This window comes from Argentina silus, assembly GCF_951799395.1.
Source record: "Argentina silus genome assembly, chromosome: 5".
Lineage (NCBI taxonomy): Eukaryota > Metazoa > Chordata > Actinopteri > Argentiniformes > Argentinidae > Argentina > Argentina silus.
The window spans coordinates 661,511-682,178 of NC_139659.1; the positions used below are offsets into that span (position 1 = coordinate 661,511).

A 20,668-nucleotide genomic window follows, 5' to 3' on the forward strand; every position below is an offset into this window, starting at 1 on the left:
CCTCCTAGCGGGAGAACAAAGACGGCAGCGACAACAGGACGTTTCATGACAGAGTGGTCGCCATTCAGAAACTGAAAAAAGAAATGTGCTCTTGGATGAGGTCTAATGACATGGTCAGGTGCCTTTCCGATAGTATCGTGAAATTTAACTAACAAAATAGGTCACTACCTCGAGGCACTGGTTCTGATAAATGGTTTCCACTGTTGAGAGACTCATTGGATTAAAATGTTTCTCCTGAAAGAAGCATGAATGATTGCAGCACTAATGTTCAGACTTCAGAGCACCTGAAACGGATCACTTGGCTTTAGAAAAGCTAAAAATATCTTATTGCTAATGCTAACCCACTTTACAGGAGCATTGTAGTGTGGTGTAGCTGGATCGTCTGCCTCTGTAACTAAGGAGCATGCCAGTGGAACGGTTTTCCAAGAGCGGTTTGATGTGATGGTGACTTTGCCCCAGAGGAAGGATGTTTGTTCCCAGTGTGCGGTGTTCTGTAGTCAGCCAGCGACTGTAAACCGGCCGTTCTCAAAAGATAAAGATCTCTGGTCGTAACATCTCTTTTCACAAGCCTGCAAACTCACAGCAACACACAGTTTGCATTGTATACGTACATTAGCACTTTCTTAATAACTGAACCGGTTGTGAAGTGAAAATAATGTGTCTCAAGGGTTGTATTTGGAAATACTCCGCTTATCATGAATGACAACACTGCTTCACATACACCACAGCACAGGGGTCTTATGGATCTCCCAAAGACGCGGACTACATGCCCTACATGTCCATAATCAGTTTGCATAACTGCACAAATCGGTTTAACGTTCCACAACACAAGCCTGGGAAAGAACATCAGGCTACTTGAAGACAACAAAACTCCCTCCCGCAGGACTTACCACAATGAACCCACAGCGATCGTAGAGTGAAAGGTGGAAAGGCATAGTTCCAGATGAGATCGAGTCCAGAGCCAAACCGATTCTCTAAACTATCCAGTATTACGAGCGAGAGGCCGGTCAACATGCCCGTAGCGCAGGGCTTCAGAGGACCGCAGGAGTGACGGAGCGGACGACATCCTCCAGTGTGTCTGAGCGTCCGAGCACAGGCCGACAAGGCGACTGGTCTCAGGAAGCCGGGCTTTCCTTCCACCCTGGCTCAGGGAGCAGGGGCCACCGAGAGGCTCCAGCTGCTTCCCATTAGGGTCAGGGGTTACTCCTACATAACCCACGCACGCCCTGGAGGGTCAACATGTCCCCTGACCTCTAACCTCTGACCCTTGCCCTAGCCGTGCATCGAGGAGCAGACTGAAAAGGGGTCAGACAAGAGGCTTGATCTGTTTAGAGCCTAACGATGCTAGGAAGTGCGTGCGCACACACACACACACACACACACACACACACACACACACACACACACACACACACACACACACACCCTGGACCGTGTGATGCAGAGATGACCGAGGCTGACGCTTTCCCCCTCTGGAGTGTGACGTCTAACCACAGCAAACAACGACTTCATTATCAGGCAGGGATCATATGACAGAGTCCCTTATTCTATTCTGAGTCACACAACTGCTGCATTCAGTGCATTTGGGATGACAAACATGTTGTTGCTAACATATGAAAGACAATATCCTAATTATAACAGCAATAGCTGACCATAAACTAAACTGAATAGAAAGAGCAGGAATAAGACTTTAATTGCATTTATTAAGTAGAATAAGCCTTAACCTCACTAACTGCCAAAGAGTTCCGGAACACTCAAAACCTAGTGTGCCAAGTGTTTATGTGGTGTTTACCTAGCAACAACACTTTGATTGGCTACAAAAAGAACCATCATGATTTATGGCACCATTTAACAATTTGGGCGACTTTATTCACCCTCGGCACTGAGTTAAAGGAGTCATTCATATCAATGGAGTACAGTCAGAGGTTAGGGTTAGGGTTAGTCAGAGGTGCATCAGCCTAAACAATGTCTTTCCTTTAATCTGAGGGAATCATCCTGATTGTGACATTCACCCTGTTTCACCTTCCTTCCTGTGAGAGAAAAAACCCAATCACCCCTTTAATTTTTTTAGAGTATGCTGACTGGTCCGGCTCTATTTGATGTTTCCCAAGGGCCAGACATACGTCAGGTGAAGAAGAATGTGAACTAGTGTGTGATCCAGCCGGTTCTTCCAGGCTACCTTTCCTCGTCTACGAGATCTTAACTCCAACCTTAACTCTGGCCCGTGGAGCAGCTGCAATGGCATCTTCTGCGGTGGCTAATCAAGTCTGACTGGGCTGAGAGTCACAAGTCTCTGTTGGCAGAGATGGGGGATTTGTCCAGAGAGAGAAGTTTGTCTAATTTCGACTTCAGTGTGCGGTGGGCCAAACATTATTGCCAAACTTTATGGTCGTAATGGTCTTTATTTGGCTTGATGAAATTCCACCGCATATAGAGAGGCAAATGAGAACTTTTCTTTTTGGGCCCAAATGTGTCAACGGTGCAGTACCACTGCTAACCACACGGGCATCCTGAGCCAGAGTTCTCTCTGGCTTTGTTCAGGGTTTTCTCAGGACTCTGTATCTGGCATACATAAATCACATAATGGGGGACAATGAGAATTAACCATTTAGGTGGTGCAAGCATAAATAAACCTAACCAAGTCTGACTTCATTTCAAATCGTAAACAAGTACGAGTCTAACCCAATAAAAGCAAAGCAAACCTTTCAATTCCCTTGAGGTCAACTCTCATTAGAATCTCAGTCCACTGATGGCTGCCATTTTGTTTCATCCCAGAAGTAAACGATTGTAACCAAACCAAACCCAACTCATTCCCAAAAGCAAGTCCAACAGGGAGACCAATTATATTACCAGGGCATCCCTGCAGAGTGCTGCATGCCCTGTATACACACACACACACACGCTTTTAAAAGGGTCACCCAATACTCCCAGTAATGGAAATCAATGCTTTAAAAGTACCCATCAGCCATGCCAGAGCCGAGCACGCTGGGGGTGTCTCATTTTCATCCAGCTTGGATTTCATCTGATGTGGACTCCCACGAGGCCCCTGAGGTCTGGTCTCTGCACTTGGGAGGTGGGGGGGGGCTGAGCTGATAGGGAGGGAGGGAAGGGGTTATGTCCTGCTTTTGTACACTCTGACTGAATAAGGTAGTGTCCTTGGATGTAGGAAAACATCACGACACACGTGGTGCACAATAAGGAAAAAACAAGCATGTCGTCATGGGAAGGCAGGCGTAGAGAGTGAAGATTAGGAGATTAATGCATGGTATACTATACTTAATGTTATGTTGTGTCATTTTAGGATTACAGTGAACCAAAAATAAGACTTGTAGGCTTATTTAACTCAGGCTAAATACTGGATATGAATATTGAGAGTCCTCTTCCTTCCCAAGGACTTTAGAGCCTACTTATGTAACTAGTCAGACCAGAACTTTTCACAACAACATTGGAGTAGGGCAATTAACAGAACGATGCTGGGACTACGCTTTAACGTATGCCAAACAAAAACCCTGGATAAACTTTGTTAACAAACTACACAACTCTATGCACAAGGACTACTTCTAACATTTCCAACTGAAAAACATAAATAATAATACTTTAAGAAATAATACTTGGCAGATTCATAGTTGTAACGGAATGACAATCTCCCTGGGTTTTTAATCGTTTCCCCAGAACTGCTCCAAATGAAGGCTGAAATATGTCTGCAGAAAGAGGGGACCATTAGCCATCGTTCGTATCCTTGACTTCGAAAAAATCTAATGACTTATGGATTTGAATGTCCTTCTGTACATGATGATGTAGCTAAAATATGGAAACAAATGGAAACAAAGACAGAAATATACAATACACACTCTCATTAAAGCAATAACATATTTGATTAACGTATATCGTATATAATATTTAAAAAATTTATAAATTAACTGAAAATGTGCTTTGATCCTAATGGGTCCTTTTACAGGAAACTGCCCAGTGCGAAGCGATGTGTTGAAGACTTAATTCATAAAACCTATCATGGGAGGTATATCTAAGCATATATATATATATATAAAAAATGCCATTTAGCTTTCATCCAAAGCGACTTACATTGCAGTGAGTGCTTACATTTTTCAGTATAGATGGTCCCAGCAGGAATCAAACCCACAACCTAAGCGTTGTTAGCGCCATGCTCTACCAACTGAGCCACAGAGGACTACAGAGCCCATAATGCTGTGAACAGTCCACACATTAACACCAGGCACCTTTGAGTCATCTTGTGACAGGTTCCTTTGATGCACCATGACAAGACAACCACAACCCCCTGTCACTCCCAGACAGAACACCTCCCCCCGCCTCCACCCGCCTCCACCCGCCCTGCCCGTCTGGGTCTCAGAGCTGCCAGGACAGGACTCGTCAGTGGGGCAGAGCTGCTAGAGCTGATCCCCCAAGGAGACTCCATCACTGCCTTTTGAACCTTTCTGCCGGGGACTTGAGGGAGATCGCAGACGACATTTCACATTCTAGCGCTCCACATCCACGGACAGAATCATTCAGGATCTTCAAGGTCTGAGGTCTTATGTAAAAGCTTTAGGGCTGGCACGTGTATGTCACACGTGTGTGTGTGTGTGTGTTAAAACGTAACGGATCTTCCCTCTGCAAAGTGTTCAAATGGAGCTGTTGTTGTGTTGCGTTATTTGGCTGGTGCTGGGAGGGGAAGCGTGCGCTGACGGTCTCTGGCGCTTCCTCCTCCGTCTTCCTGCAGCTGTGAAGCAGAGAGAGGAAATGGCCGGAGGACGGAACTGAGGCACATTCATTACATACAATGGCAGGAAGGGAAGGACTAAAAAAAGCCTCTGCCTGCCTCCCTGAAGGGAGGGGAGCGTCTCAGAGGGAGCCACCTCAATCGATGAAACCGTGCCAGGGGAAGATATGGTTTCCATCAGAAGAGAAGCAGTCATCTTATCCGTTGTTTGATGACCTCAACAGGGGATTCTCCTTCACACTAAAGTGGAATGTTATTTTACAATAACAAACTGATTATAACATTTTTTTTAAATAAATTAAAAAAACAAACACAAATGGCTGAAGAATACTGGATTTTAATTGCCATTACCTTTTCATCACTCAAATGTCTCTCGACAGAGAGCATCACAACTGTAGAAGCCCACCACTGTTCAGCAGAGGAAGGACATAAAGACAAGTACATCAGACACTGCTGAGCGTGCCAGGGTGAACAGCCTACACAATTCAACACAGCAATTGTCTTAATGTTAGCTCAAATTCAACAACAACGCCTGATATTTAGAGATACCCCAAAAGAAAAAACAGCACAGTTCCACAACACAAAAGGTTGCCATTTTCCCCAGCATGAAATTCAGACTACAGCACAGCAGGTAGGCTTACAAATTCACTGAGTTGGCAAGATTCTTGGTTTGAGCCAGAGCAGACACAGAGCTGATCAGGCACATTTTTAACAGACTGACACATCCAGCCCCGGCGCTGAGCTAAGGCCAGACCTCCACACTCAAAAGTGTGAGGCGAACACAAGCTGGACACACACACACACACACACACTCTCTGTGCATCAGTAACACTGATGACGTCTGTCCCCAGCACAGTCATCAGTGTTACTCATGGTAAGACTCTCCCCAGCAGTCATCAGTGTTACTCATGGTAAGATTCTCCCCAGCACAGTCATCAGTGTTACTCATGGTAAGACTCTCCCCAGCACAGTCATCAGTGTTACTCATGGTAAGACTCTCCCCAGCACAGTCATCAGTGTTACTCATGGTAAGACTCTCCCCAGCAGTCATCAGTGTTACTCATGGTAAGACTCTCCCCAGCACAGTCATCAGTGTTACTCATGGTAAGATTCTCCCCAGCAGTCATCAGTGTTACTCATGGTAAGATTCTCCCCAGCACAGTCATCAGTGTTACTCATGGTAAGATTCTCCCCAGCAGTCATCAGTGTTACTCATGGTAAGACTCTCCCCAGCAGTCATCAGTGTTACTCATGGTAAGACTCTCCCCAGCACAGTCATCAGTGTTACTCATGGTAAGACTCTCCCCAGCACAGTCATCAGTGTTACTCATGGTAAGATTCTCCCCAAATAAATGGCCAACTGAGATTCTATTGTGAGTCCTTCCGCATTACTGATCCCCCAGTACCAGGGAGGGGGTCCTGCCCAGAGACGAGCAGTGACCCCCTTCATTCAGGCTCTCCAATCTCGGACCCTTCCCCCTTGGGATGGGGAGCCCCCAGCAGCCACCTCCATCATTAGCATGCATGGGACAGCAGCAGCAGCATCCTCCGGGGAGGGACTGGCATACTGGAGTCAACCCAGGGAGCAAAGCCTGCCTCTGGGGGTGAGACTTGAGAGTCTGGCTGGCATGTTCATCTGCAGAGCCAAGTCCTCTTTCACATTACGTGAATAACAATTTAAAAAGGAAAAGAAAAAAGACGCTAAACGTCCTCAAAGGTTCCCATGCTAAGAAGGGACAGGGTCAAATATATACACAGGCTCTTACTGTGTAAATTGCTTCTTAATAATGCATGAAATAATTTACTGCCGGCTGTTTGTCAACCCAGCAAATTCATGTGGTGGGTGGTCACTCTGGCTTACTGTTACATTTCCATAACATCCAGACTGCATGCCTGTAAACTCAGAGTAATATTCCTTTTATAGTCCATTAAGATATGAGTTACATGCCTTGCTCAGACATAACTTCATCTTTCTGCTGACCTACATTACTCCCTTGACAGTCCGTGGGAACGTCTGGAAGTTTTGGGTTTTGAACATGACATCGGTTACAATTCAGCCTACTGCCCCTGATAACATTTATGTAAAACATCACCAGTCTCTCCTTCTCTTCGTGTGTCCCTCTCTCCTTCCCCCAGTTTCCTCACCAACCACATGTAAAGTAAGTCCACTTGAGCACCATTAACAGCAGCCTACTGCCAGCTCCCTAATTTTACAATGAAATTAGACAAGACCAATTCAATATTGACCAGGATAGGAGCGTTTCTGATCATTCTTCCCAAATACCTTCACTGGTAAACTTGAGAAAGCAACTCTCTAATTTGAAGTGGCACCACTGACTGCCCAGGAGTTCACGAGGGGTGAGCCCAACGTGTCCCTCTTAGAGCAAGGCAGGCAGTAGGCCCCCTCTTAGAGCAAGGCAGGCAGTAGGCTCCTCTTAGAGCAAGGCAGGCAGTAGGCCCCTCTTAGAGCAAGGCAGGCAGTAGGCTCCTCTTAGAGCAAGGCAGGCAGTAGGCTCTCTCTTAGAGCAAGGCAGGCAGTAGGCCCCTCTTAGAGCAAGGCAGGCAGTAGGCCCCTCTTAGAGCAAGGCAGGCAGTAGGCTCCTCTTAGAGCAAGGCAGGCAGTAGGCTCCTCTTAGAGCAAGGCAGGCAGTAGGCCCCTCTTAGAGCAAGGCAGGCAGTAGGCTCCTCTTAGAGCAAGGCAGGCAGTAGGCCCCTCTTAGTGCAAGGCAGGCAGTAGGCCCCTCTTAGAGCAAGGCAGGCAGTAGGCCCCTCTTAGAGCAAGGCAGGCAGTAGGCTCCTCTTAGAGCAAGGCAGGCAGTAGGCTCTCTCTTAGAGCAAGGCAGGCAGCCCAGGGAGTCCAATCACATCTCCTCTAACCGCCTCAGCCTGCCAGCTCACAACGGCCCATGAACAGAGCCTAAGACTGGACTGCATTGCAGCGAAGGAGGGAGGGAGGGGAGGGAGGGAGCGAGGGAGGGAGGGAGGGAGGGAGGGAGGGAGGGAGGGAGGGAGGGGAGGGGAGGGGAGGGGAGGGAGGGAGGGGAGGGAGGGAAAGGGGGGGCAGGGTTTTACCCAACAGAGTGACAGAGGAGAGAGTGCATCTTAGAGAGCGGGTGAGAGGATAGAGTATTTCAGTCTCAGCGCCTGCGAAAAGCTCATCCTCACGTTTTCTATCCGTATTACATCACCGGTCTTCCTGGTATCTAAATGAACGGGGAGGGGGGGGGGGGGGGGGCGGGATTACGGCCCAGAAATTACTTCCTGACCTTCAGTGAAGCATTCAGCATTGAGACACGTGATTGGGTGTTCAAGGCTAGAGACGCTAATTACTATACTCTAAGAATTTGGCGAGGGAAAGAATACTGTTGTGCTGGAGCGAAGCCCACTGAACAGAGTCAGAACTGAACAGAGTCAGAATTGGGACAGACACGACAACGACTGCACACTATCCCTATTTGCAAGCTGATATCTATTTGCCTCGAGGGTTTGGGTTTTCTAACTGGTGCATGTCATCCCTCTACATTCAACAAAAAGGAATCTGAGGCAAATACAACCCCAACAAAAGGCCCTCCGCGATAAAACATTCAGGCCCGTCTTTGACCAACACCATGACTACTGCCGACACCAAATCAAACCTCATGACAATGGCCTCTCGAGGTTCCGTTTCAGGATTCCACACTTTAGTTTGGCACATTTAAAGAACAACAAACACAAGGGGACGATTCAGGAACAAGGGAAGGGAATATGAGAAGCCTGTCAGGTGTTTCTGATGAGTCCCGTAGTAAACCGTCCGTCTGCTTACCTTCATGTTAGAGGCTTCCGACTCTAGTTGGGTCAAGTGGTTCGAGTTGTCCTCAAGCTCTTGTCGAAGGTTGGAATTTTCCATCTTCAGCGCCTCCACTTGCTTCAGCAGCTGATCATAAGACGCTGCAGCCATCTTGGACTACCTCTTGACCTGAGTGGACATAATGAGAGAGCTGTTATTGGGTCGTTTCAAGCCCTAACCCTAACCCTACCACTGATTAAGTGTCCATAAAATAGACATGATTGTCTATAATGCACGCATTCTGATTGACGGGCGAGATGATCACGTTACAGTCTGTGGTGAGTGCTCATCACACATAATACCAGTTAATAAAACCCCTTGTAGAGAACATCTAGGTAGCAAAACGCTTAATACATTAATATAACTAGCATACACAGCCTAGGTCTACGATTAAACTGGCAGCATGACCAACACGTTGTTCAGCAACGGTGATAAGAACTGAATCTTTTTTTCCCCGCATGATTGACGCAGTCACAGAAGACTAAGTCAAAGAGCAGTGGACCGCTTCAAAACAAAAGCAGGAAAGATTCAATGAAAACGGTTGAGAAAGTAGGGTATGTTTGACAGAATCAAAACGAGAAATGCCTTACATGGCTTTGGGATAACAGCAATTCTCCCTCTCTCTCTCACACACACGTAGGTTTTAAAACCCTGCCTGTGTATTATTCATGCCTGGGCAGGCGTTCAGGCCGTGGGGTTGAGCTTGCTTTACTCTTCACAACAACAGAGTTCAGACCCAAAATGTCTGAAGAGGCACAATTATGATCACGTTCACCCTGGCCTGGCCACAGTTATGATCACGTTCACCCCGGCCTGGCCACAGTTATAATCACATTCACCCCGGCCTTTGTTTAGAAACCATAAGTGTTTTGATTGTAGTCATTGCATGTTGGCTAAACATATTCAGAATCATTTCTTTTGTTCAAATGCTGATCAAGGAAAGATAAAATGCAAGGTCAGACTTGGGTGAGGTTTAGATACCAAACTGGCATTGAAGCCTCCCGGTCCCGCAGGCCCTGGCAGGTGACGGAGGAAGCAGAGCAGACCCTCCTGCCATCCCACCTGTGAAATGATTCATAGCCAAGTACCAACCTCCCCAGATTCTCAATGCACATTGCATAAGCGCGTTGCTCTCTGCAGTACACACACATATCCCCAACCAACGTGACCACCACCAACCACAACACAGTGGTGTATATCTCTGAACAACTATGTATAATAAAAATAATAAAATTGCAAGTCTACTCTAACCCTAACCCTACACTGCAAGCCTACTCTAACCCTAACCCTACACTGCAAGCCTACTCTAACCCTACACTGCAAGCCTACTCTAACCCTAACCCTACACTGCAAGCCTACTCTAACCCTACACTGCAAGCCTACTCTAACCCTAACCCTACACTGCAAGCCTACTCTAACCCTAACCCTACACTGCAAGCCTACTCTAACCCTAACCCTACACTGCAAGCCTACTCTAACCCTACACTGCAAGCCTACTCTAACCCTAACCCTACACTGCAAGCCTACTCTAACCCTAACCCTACACTGCAAGCCTACTCTAACCCTACACTGCAAGCCTACTCTAACCCTAACCCTACACTGCAAGCCTACTCTAACCCTACACTGCAAGCCTACTCTAACCCTACACTGCAAGCCTACTCTAACCCTAACCATACACTCTGCATTGCAACTTAACGCCTTGCTGCTTAACCCCGCTCCCCCTGAGATCAGCTGAGCAGAGGAGGTCTGGGAGACAGGCGGCGAAGGGAACACCATTACACACACACACACACACACACACACACACACACACACACACACACACACACACACACACACACGCACACGCGCGCGCCTTATGATGAGAACTCTACATGACAGGAGGGGGAGACTCGCAGAGGAAAGGCTCATATTTTTAGCCCATCCATTACAGAGGGGGCTACGGTGAGCCAGCAGGGACATACTACATCACTGAGATACTACATCACTGAGATACTACATCACTGAGATGGAAAAAATGCATCACACGGTTGCTGCTGAATAATCAGTGACACGTTAAATATCAGCGTTTCTTCGGTCATGTAGGCCACTCTTCTGTGCACTGACTCCTGCACTTCTCCGCCTCTCTGGCAGATGTCCGCATCTGTGACGGTACAGATTTAACTAGCCAGTGGCCTATATCTACTGGTTGACAATGACATAATCGATCAGCTGACCCCTAGCGGTAATAGGAACCGTGGTCTCGGGTGCCACAATGTCCAACTGAATCTTTGTTTGCCAAAGTTCACAACAAGCAAATCAAACGAGGAGCCGATCGAATTCAGTGAGTCAATTCCACTGCTGGGCAATCAGTCCTGAAACGTCAATGCGTTCCTCTCGTGTTCCTGTCTGTGTACATACGGTGGAGGGCAGTCAGTGGCCATCCCAAATCATCCTGTGAACTAATGCAGCCATAGGCTAACCAGAACACATTCATCAAAGCATCATCTCATCTTAACTGGGGGGGTGGGGGTGGAGGGTGCTTTCTTTTTTTTTTTCTTTTACATTCTGAATATAGTCTACCTCCATTTCTTGCTTTTAAAATTTTGGGTAAAACTGCAGAAGGTGAGCAAACACTAAAGTTTTAAAGGGGTAGGCTAGCTAGGACACTTCAATTGGCAGCCATTTTAAAAGATTCAATGCCAGCCAATGCCACATAAGAGAGAGGTTATCATCACCATCATCTAACAGTACATCTGCAGAGTAATGTACAAGCACAAGGTTGCAAAAGAGCCGGTACCCATACATGTTACATCCTGTATTCTGGTGAATACTGACATGTGTAGATACCGCCAGATACGGTTACACAAACTGTATTATAAATTGCACAAGCCTCTCCATCATTTCTTAATTATGTTATCAATTATGTCAACATGCACATCTTTTCATAAGTGTATTATCCATTAGGTCCATCTTCACGCTAGACTACTTGCTGTGCGCCTGTGTAACGCTTACGGTAGCAGGCCTACTTCTCAACGCTGGACAACGCTTACGGTAGCAGGCCTACTTCTCAACGCTGTACAGCGCTTACGGTAGCAGGCCTACTTCTCAACGCTGTACAGCGCTTACGGTAACAGGCCTACTTCTCAACGCTGTACAACGCTTACGGTAACAGGCTTCTCAACGCTGGACAACGCTTACGGTAACAGGCTTCTCAACGCTGGACAACGCTTACGGTAACAGGCTTCTCAACGCTGTACAACGCTTACGGTAACAGGCTTCTCAACGCTGGACAACACTTACGGTAGCAGGCTTCAACGCTCCACCATCTCAAGTAGTCTCAGAAACGTTCTCCAGATATTAAGCTAATATTTTGATTTTGGGATTTTTTTCTCTCTCTCTTTTTTTTTTTTTTTTTTAATTTTTTAATTAGAAATATTAGGCTACATTCTCCCCTCTGGCTCATGCACAATATCAAATTCAGGCCATAGATGATTCTTGTTATTTTATCACAAATCTGTCCAATACAACTGCATTAAAAATACAAACACTAGCCTAACAAAAACAGTTCTAAAACCCTTACCAGGTCCACTCCCTCTGCTCAACGTGCACTTCCACCCACACGGCATCTCAGCCCGCGACAACAAAAACCTGTCAGTAATATTCTAATGAGGAAAAACCCAACACGGCAGCGAATAAAACAACCCACTTAATGTCATCTGAGCCAATTAAAACATCCAATATTTTAGACGACAAAGGGTTTGAGGGGGCGCAGGAGGAGGAAGCGGGGAGACGGACGGCCGGCTGCAGGAGAGGGGACTGCCTCATGAATATTGCATCACTGTTCTCCGAATGCATTCACTTAGGGAAAATTAGCCGTTTCTGGCATCCATTTCAAGGGTGATGGTGCATTCAGATGAATAATGAAGGAGACGGACCCGTGGCGTCCGTCAGACACGGGTTCCATTTCAGAGACGGTTCGTCTGCTCTTCCTCCCCACCAGGTTAACGTCCTGTTTCCCAACCAGGATTCCACCTTGACGCCATTCAACTACCAGCCGTCCACATTTTCCCTGACGCTGTCAGCGTTGCAGTGCGCTGTATGTTGCTGCGTGTGAGGGTGTGTGTGTGTGTGTGTGTGTGTGTGTGTGAGGGTGTGTGTGTGGATACCTCCTCTCAGCACAGAGCTAGTAAAGAAACCCTGCAGTCAGCTGCAAAGCGACAGAATGCCCTTCCTTCCTTCCTTCCCTCGACATCACAAAGAAACAGTAGGCAGCCACTTAGCGTTCCCTCACACACAGCCCCGCTAACCCAGCGCTGCACAGCCCGGTTCAGCCCGGGATTAACCACGGTGTCAACCCAGCGCTGCACAGCCCGGTTCAGCCCGGGATTGACCACGATCTCAACCCAGCGCTGCACAGCCCGGTTCAGCCCGGGATTAACCACGGTGTCAACCCAGCGCTGCACAGCCCGGTTCAGCCCGGGATTGACCACGATCTCAACCCAGCGCTGCACAGCCCGGTTCAGCCCGGGATTAACCACGGTGTCAACCCAGCGCTGCACAGCCCGGTTCAGCCCGGGATTAACCACGGTGTAAACACAGACAAAGACACAACCGAGCCGGTACTCCCCATCAGCTTCCAGAGGAAGACAGCTCAGCCACCATGACACATCTGCTTTGTCTGAGCATAACCAGTAACCAGGACTAAACCTCAGGACCAGTAACCAGGACTAAACCTCATAACCAGTAACCAGGACTAAACCTCAGGACCAGCCCCTCTCCCCATCATCTGAACACACGCGCACACACATATACACACATACACACATATACACACACACACACAAGCACTGACATTTTGGGCGTTTGGCCATGAACAGGTTCTCTCTTTCTCCGTCACTGTGTTTTAGAATCCTTCTCTTCCCTCTCTCTCTCTCCTCCTGAAGCACAATGCAGCCTTTTTTTTGCGCAGCCCTTGCAGCTCCTGATGATAAAGTGAGAGTGGAGGATCCATGCACATCCCCCACACCCTCCCTGTCCTCCTCCCTCTCTCTCTCTCTCTCTCTCTCCCTCTCTCTCTCTCTCTCACCAACCAACCATCAAAACAAAAGGCTTAGTGGCTACGCCTCGCTATTCACACAAACACACCATTCTTCCCCCCCAGGAGCTCCCGGCTGGCCCTAATCCCCATTAACACACAGAGAATAAAAACCTTTCTCTCCATTTTTTGGTTCCAAAGCAGAGAGAGGACGAAGAAAAAAAGAAAAAAGGAAAACCTACCCCATTTCGGTAGCAGTGACGGTCTCCATCCCTTCTCCCTCTCAACTGTGTCAGACGCCAACGCACATCCAGCCAGCCCCGGTCACATGGCCACGCGGCGAGCCAATCGGCTGCCTGGAGCAGCAGCGTTCAGGGGCTCTGCAGTGACCGAAGCTGGCTGGCCCGCTTCCAGCCCCATGCACAGCTGCTTCCCCTGACTCAATTAAGGCTCTTACTGGGGGGGGGTGCTGGTGGGAGCCCCAGGCAGGGAGGGGTGGAGTGGCAGGTCAGGGGGACGGGGACAGACAGACTACTACTACATTGATAACAGTAAAACATACAATTCCCAGAGATCAATGATGAACACAGATGGGATCTGTGTTCCCCCTCCCCCCTCCCCCCTCCACACACACACACACACACACACACACAGAGGACCAAAACCAACAGAGATGTTATACCCAACACAATAGGGTTAACCCCCTCCCCCCCCATACAAATGATAGCCTGGAAACAAGATGAGGAAAAACTAAATTGACAAAGATGAACTACAAGCTTTTATGCTACGTTCAAGGCAAGACCTGAGAGAAGACCACACTAATGAAAGACCACACTATGAACCCACAATAGACAATCTGTGGCTCAGCTGGTACAGCATGACGCTAACAACGCTTAGGTTGTGGGTTTGATTCCCGCTGGGACCATATATACTGAAATGTATGAACTCATTGTAATTTAAGTCTCTTTGGATAAAAGCGTCAGCTAAATGGTAGACATATAACAAATACAGATGACATGTGTCTTTTCAGTCATCTTCTCGTCATCATAAATCTCCAATGAAGGAGTGCTAATGTCTGCTCCTGCCTCCCCTCCGACTCTCATCAGTCATTGTTCAATGAATAAAACTAAATCCAATAAGACCATTATTTTAATTCACAGTTCTCCAATATGAACGTCATCGTTACCTGCACCAGTGACTGTTGTTAGCAGGGCTTCATGGACAGCAGCACAGCGGTTGTTCAGAGAGAGAGAGGCGCCTGACTGACAGGCTGGAAGCACGAGTCAAACCCCTCACCCTGTGAGACCTAATTCCATAACAATGGCAGCCCATCTCCCTCAATGGATCCCCATCATGTGAGGAGCGCGGTACCATGCAGGAACACTAAACTTCCTGGCCTCCACAGCAGGAAGCTGGGCCCAGGAGTCTGTTTATATCAAGAGAATCTCATATTCCAGCCAAGCAGAAAATAGTCCCACGCCAAAGGGCAGCGGTCTATATGTTACAGCCTACACTTACGCCTCACTCACACAAGTGAACGTCAGATGAAGGAATCAGCTAACTAACAACAAACTACTACAGCTACTGCCCAACGCTGCTGCTGTGTTCTGTTGCTATACGCTCTACGTTACGTTATTGTTCTTTAGTATTACTAGACTGTATTGCATTGTTGATTGCTGTTTGCTGCATTGTGAGGAGCTAGCTTGTCCTAAGCAACTCATTGCACCTTCTACGACTGTATCGTATTCATACGATAAATAAACATTGATTTGACACGATCACGTTCATTTCTAGTCGGGCCAGGTGCTGAATCGTCAAACTAAACCCAGAAGAAATCAACCAGACAGGGTCCACTCAGGGTCGTATGACTGCCGGCTCAGGCTAACATGGCACTGTGCTGCAGCCTCATTTAGAACAGCAGCCACACGCATCTGAAGAAGAATTAAGAAAGAAACTAAACCTCATTGGTGAAACAGCCCATTTATAACACATTTATAGCAGCGTCCCCATTAAGAGACAGAATAACGGTTGAGCGAAGAGCGAGATCACCAAACGCATTTCACTGTCACGTCCGGCTGTATGCGGCGTACGTAACCAATGACATTTGATTTGGATTGTATTCAGTAAGCTCACAGGAGGGTTCACGCAGGCCGCATACAGACCAAATTAGTGGACACGAACCGAGCCAAATGAGTAGCCTAATTGTATCATATCCTCCATTCTCCTGTAAAAAGATTAATTCACACAGACAGTACTTTGTCCAGAGATATATTTAGAGAGGAAAAAGAGAGATTGCTCCTACTGTCTCTTACTGGGTTCAGTGTCACCCTTCAGGAGATTCCCAACTCAATAAAAACCTGACAAATAAATACTTGTGAATGAGCGTCCTGTTGGTGTTAAGTCACCGTCAACACTCTGCTGTTTCTGTCTCAGCGGGTCTGAATGGATGACCTGTATCACCATGCAGCAGAGGGGGAAAAGTGATTCTGAATGTGGGGTTTTTTCATGCAAATGAAGGGTGTTTGTGAAAGAGCAGAGGAAGGCAGACGTTGGCAGGGACCCTTGTTGGCTGGTCCCCTCTCCCAGTTCAGTTGTCCTCGGGAAAGTTCTCTCACACATTCTCCCATTTTGTGTGGGAAAATGTTTCATCAATGCCGTTTGATTCCGGGCAACAAGCTCTAGATGAGAGAAGCAGGCCAGGGCTCAGACTCCACAGCAGGCATCAGAGGCCATACCAGTCATTTCTATAGACAAGCTCAACTGTTGTCATTTCCTGACTTTCCTTGGTGATCATTTACATTTACGCCATTTAGCAGATGCTTTTATCCAAAGCGACTTACAACAAGTACATTTGTCTAAAGTAAGTGAACCATCTATACATCAGACATCGTAAGGCAGTCACAATGCCAGAAGAAGGAGGGATTCCTTCTTTCTTCTTTATCCATCACTGCTGGCATTGCTGCAGAGGTCAATGAAACACAATGAAAGTAAGATAATATAAGTGCATCTACTGGTAGACCAGGGGCTCTAGATAGGTTTGTGTATTAGATGCCAGTTGACCGTCCCTGGATAACCTGTGGGTGTTGGTAACCAACCAAAATGTGTTTGAGGAAAAAGTACAGCTGCATCAACCGATATTAAAAAGGTGAAGTTTACACAAAATCCATTTTCATTTCTGGTCAATACCGTTCAAACTATCACCATTCAGTTTGAAGCTCCATCATAGCTATTGAAATATGAGTCTGTGTTTACTTCCTAAAACATTTTCATACCGTGTTAAAAAACGTCAGACAGGAGTTTTTGCCCTGCGACCCTGCTGTACTACGACCCTGCTGGACCACGACCCTGCTGGACCACGACCCCGCTGGACCACGACCCCGCTGGACCACGACCCCGCTGGACTACGACCCCGCTGTACTACGACCCTGCTGTACTACGCCAGTGATTCCCAGAGAGCAGCAGGGGCTAGCTCTAGCGCTGTTCAACAGGAGGACCTGGCGTGGGAGGGAGAGGGGAATCTTGGGAATTGCAGGATTGACTCAAATCGGCAAGAAATCTTGAGAGATCATTTTTAAAACGCAATTTCTTGTGAACGTGTCGACTATTCACTAATAAACAACACATCCACTGGATTACAGGGGAGAAAAAAAACGAAAACTATTGTGCCAAGAAGTGTAACAGGCCAACAAACAAAAAGACATTCCAAAGAACAGGTCAGTTGTCGAGTGGATGAACAAAGAACAGGTCAGTTGTCGAGTGGATGAACAAAGCGAGACATCATGGAGGCTTACTAGGCTAGAGAGTTGGGCAGGTATAAGGTATTACCGGGTGAATACGGTATTTCAGTTTATATCGGTTTATTTCTGTCAATACCGTCTCCACCTGTATTTGGCCATTATAACACCCACCAATGTTTAATAAACACTGTCCAAATTAAACTTGCACACAAGCATCACAAGGCATGATCAATACCTCTAGTCTGAGGGCCCGGAGTGGAGGTCATATTTCTGACTTCTGGGCTGGTAACCGTGGCCGGAGACAGAGGAACTACAGGCCGGAGATTTGTTGGAGTCATGCTGAAAGTCTGCTAAAAGGTATTACCGTATACCGGGGTATTTTGGAGGGAAGGTATACGGGTTTGAGAATTCTAATACCGGACCAAGCTTACTAGACTACATAGACTACATCAGCAGACAGTGAGTGTAGCAGTGGATGGATCACTGTATCTGGTGAAGAATCCAGACTTTCCATTTTGCCCAGGAAAGTTGCTTGCTTTGGCTCTTTGTTCATTGGGTTTCCTAACCCAAAATATCTGTCAAATTGTTTCCTACCAGACCACCAAGCTGCACAACTTCAGGAACCAACCACTGCAGTACTCCCCTAATGTCAAACAGGCCATACTGCTCTAATACTACTACTAATAATAATAAAGTCAAACAGGCCATACTGCTCTAAGGTGAAGAACAGCACCTGGCCTAAACTAATCAACACTTCCCAACAACAGCTCTCGTTTTTCACACATTTCAGTCTAGCAAAATGTCCCACGGAACTCCCCAACTTTAAAATCACGGATATCTTCACAATTTCATATTCTATATAGTTAATACACTACCAATCTTCCGCCATAGATTGAAGACCCATCTCTTCAGGCTACATCTTAATGGTCCCTCCTAAAGACCTCTTCACCCCCACTACCCCCCTGTACTAACCCTAACCCTAGAGACCTCTTCACCCCCACTACCCCCCTGTACTAACCCTAACCCCAACCCTAGAGACCTCTTCATCCCCACTACCCCCCTGTACAAGTTTCTCTCCTGTTAATAAAACATAAATAAAATAAAAGTAATTTTTCCTTCTTCTAGCATTATGACTGCCTATGGCCCCTCGTCTGAGCATTGATTACTTTATCTTATGATGACTGATGGATAGATGATTCACTTACTTAAACACATGGATAAAGGCGTCTGCTAAATGCCAGAAATGGAAATGTAATGGATATCAGTAACAACATCTTATCAGCAAAACGGAGTTTCTGCAACTGGGCTCTGGCAACCTAAAGACTGTGTTTCATCTGCTGTAAGAGAGACAATGGATCAAGAGGAACATGGCAACTCTTCATGTCTGTCCGTGGTCTGATTCTTCCACTGTCACATCAACCCCCACATCAACACTCACTTCACAGTCAACACCACACTTTGGAAACTGACTAATGATTTCCCGACAGATTTCCAAATGTTTTATCCACTTCGAACTGGAACAGGTATTTCGAGTCTTAATTCTTTTCTTTTAGCAAGTAAGACATGTTCTCCTTCCAAAGTGTGGGCAGGCAGCCAGAAACCTGGAGTTGTGTTCCTGGCTGGGGTCCGATGCTAGGCTAGCCTCGGTGCAAGTCACCAGCCAAAGCTACACTGACAACTTCATGCCAGCTCATTTTCAGAACAATACTTTAAATAACTAACTGGCAGGCATCGTGTCCCAGCCGGCCGACACGGTCAGTCGAACATACTGTACTTGTATGACTAAAGTATTGTTGTTATATTCCTGACAACAGCCTGCTGGCTAACTAGCTGGCGAGAAGAAGATTGCGGGTCTGAACAATTCCTGGAATGAAAACAGTCCATGAAATGTTACGAATTACAAACATTATGTCGTATCGGGCGGCTAAATATAACTTCCATAACGCGGGTAATGAGTAGACTCTTCCCACAGTAAAGACGTCATTTATGGACGGTACAATTTCATTTGTTTGACTTTAGCAACATTTCACAAGTACAACGTCCCATTCCATTCCAGCTGATAGGCTGACCCGCACATTTCTCGCTAGCTAGCGCTAGCTAACATTAGCTAAGCAAGGTAAAAAAAAGAATCTCTTACCTGTAGCAACATTCGCCCTAATGCACCTTAATCAAGGAACGCACCCCAGGTAGAAAACGCCCGATTACGATCCTAGAAGTAACTTTACACCAGGGCCCATTTCTTTGATCTCAGGACACTCTTCTGGACTCCAACTAAACTTTTTCTTTTGTGTCTCCCTCCGCTTTTCTTCCTCGGACGACGCTGGCTTCCATCGTTACGCCATGTTGTCTGTTCCGTCAGCTTCCGCGCATGCCTGATGAGGAGGAGGAGGAGGATGAGGAGGATGATGAGGATGAGGAGGATGAGGATGAGGATGAGGATGATGTGCAGTAGCCTGCCCGCCCTCCAGCATACTGGAGCTGTGAGGAAGAAATACTATTCCAACACTGCATTACATTTTACATTGATGACATTTAACAGACGCCTTTAATCCAAAGCGATTTACAACAAATCCATTTGTTTAAGTAAGTGAATCATCTATCCATCAGTCATCATAAGATAAAGTAATCAATGCTCAGACCAGAGGCCATAGGCAGTCACAATGCTAGAAGAAGAATGATTATTATTATTATTATTTTTATTATTATTAACAGGAGAGAAACTTGTACAGGGGGGTAGTGGGGTGAAGAGGTCTTTAGGGTTAGGGTTAGTACAGGGGGGTAGTGGGGGTGAAGAGGTCTCTAGGGTTAGGGTTATGGTTAGTACAGGGGGGTAGTGGGGGTGAAGAGGTCTCTAGGGTTGGGGTTAGGGTTAGTACAGGGGGGTAGTGGGGGTGAAGAGGTCTCTAGGGTTGGGGTTAGGGTTAGTACAGGGGGGTAGTGGGGGTGAAGAGGTCTTTAGGAGGCAATTTGCAGGGCCGTCAACACACAAATGTCAACAATGGAACAAATGCCATCCAGTGATATGTGCACATGCAGATAGCGCTTGATTTCTATACCGGTAGGCTCTGTCTGTAGCTGAGAACTCACAATGACATTCCATGGGAGTAGGCCTAGCCTACTTTTCTGAAACATGTTTTGAATATTTCATTTGTTACTACAGTAAGTCTCATATGACAGCAAAAACATATAGCCAAAACATTGTGTGGGCCCTTTTTAGGCCCTTATTGGGTTTGATAAGCCCTAGTCTGATTCACTTAGATGATTCACTTACTTAAACAAATGTATTTGTTGTAAGTCGCTTTGGATAAAGGCATCTGCTAAATTCCATAAATGTCAAAATGTAAATGTAA

General features: G+C 46.7%; 1 protein-coding gene across 2 annotated transcripts in view; it reads right to left on the reverse strand.

Annotated features, from left to right (window-relative positions):
* Positions 1–19,602, reverse strand: part of apc (APC regulator of WNT signaling pathway) — a 35,591-nt gene extending 15,989 nt beyond the window's left edge. Inside the window, exons 1-2 of one of the 2 annotated variants that reach the window (XM_083670510.1) lie at positions 19,456–19,602; positions 8,541–8,693 (exon numbers count right to left, since the gene is read on the reverse strand). In XM_083670510.1, the coding sequence (XP_083526636.1) occupies positions 8,541–8,675 (135 nt within the window). In that variant the 5' untranslated portion in view covers positions 8,676–8,693; positions 19,456–19,602. Of the gene's footprint in view, positions 1–8,540; positions 8,706–19,455 lie in introns of those variants that run through there. The other variant, XM_083670509.1, reaches the window with a different exon arrangement.
* Positions 19,603–20,668: the final 1,066 nt, after the last annotated feature.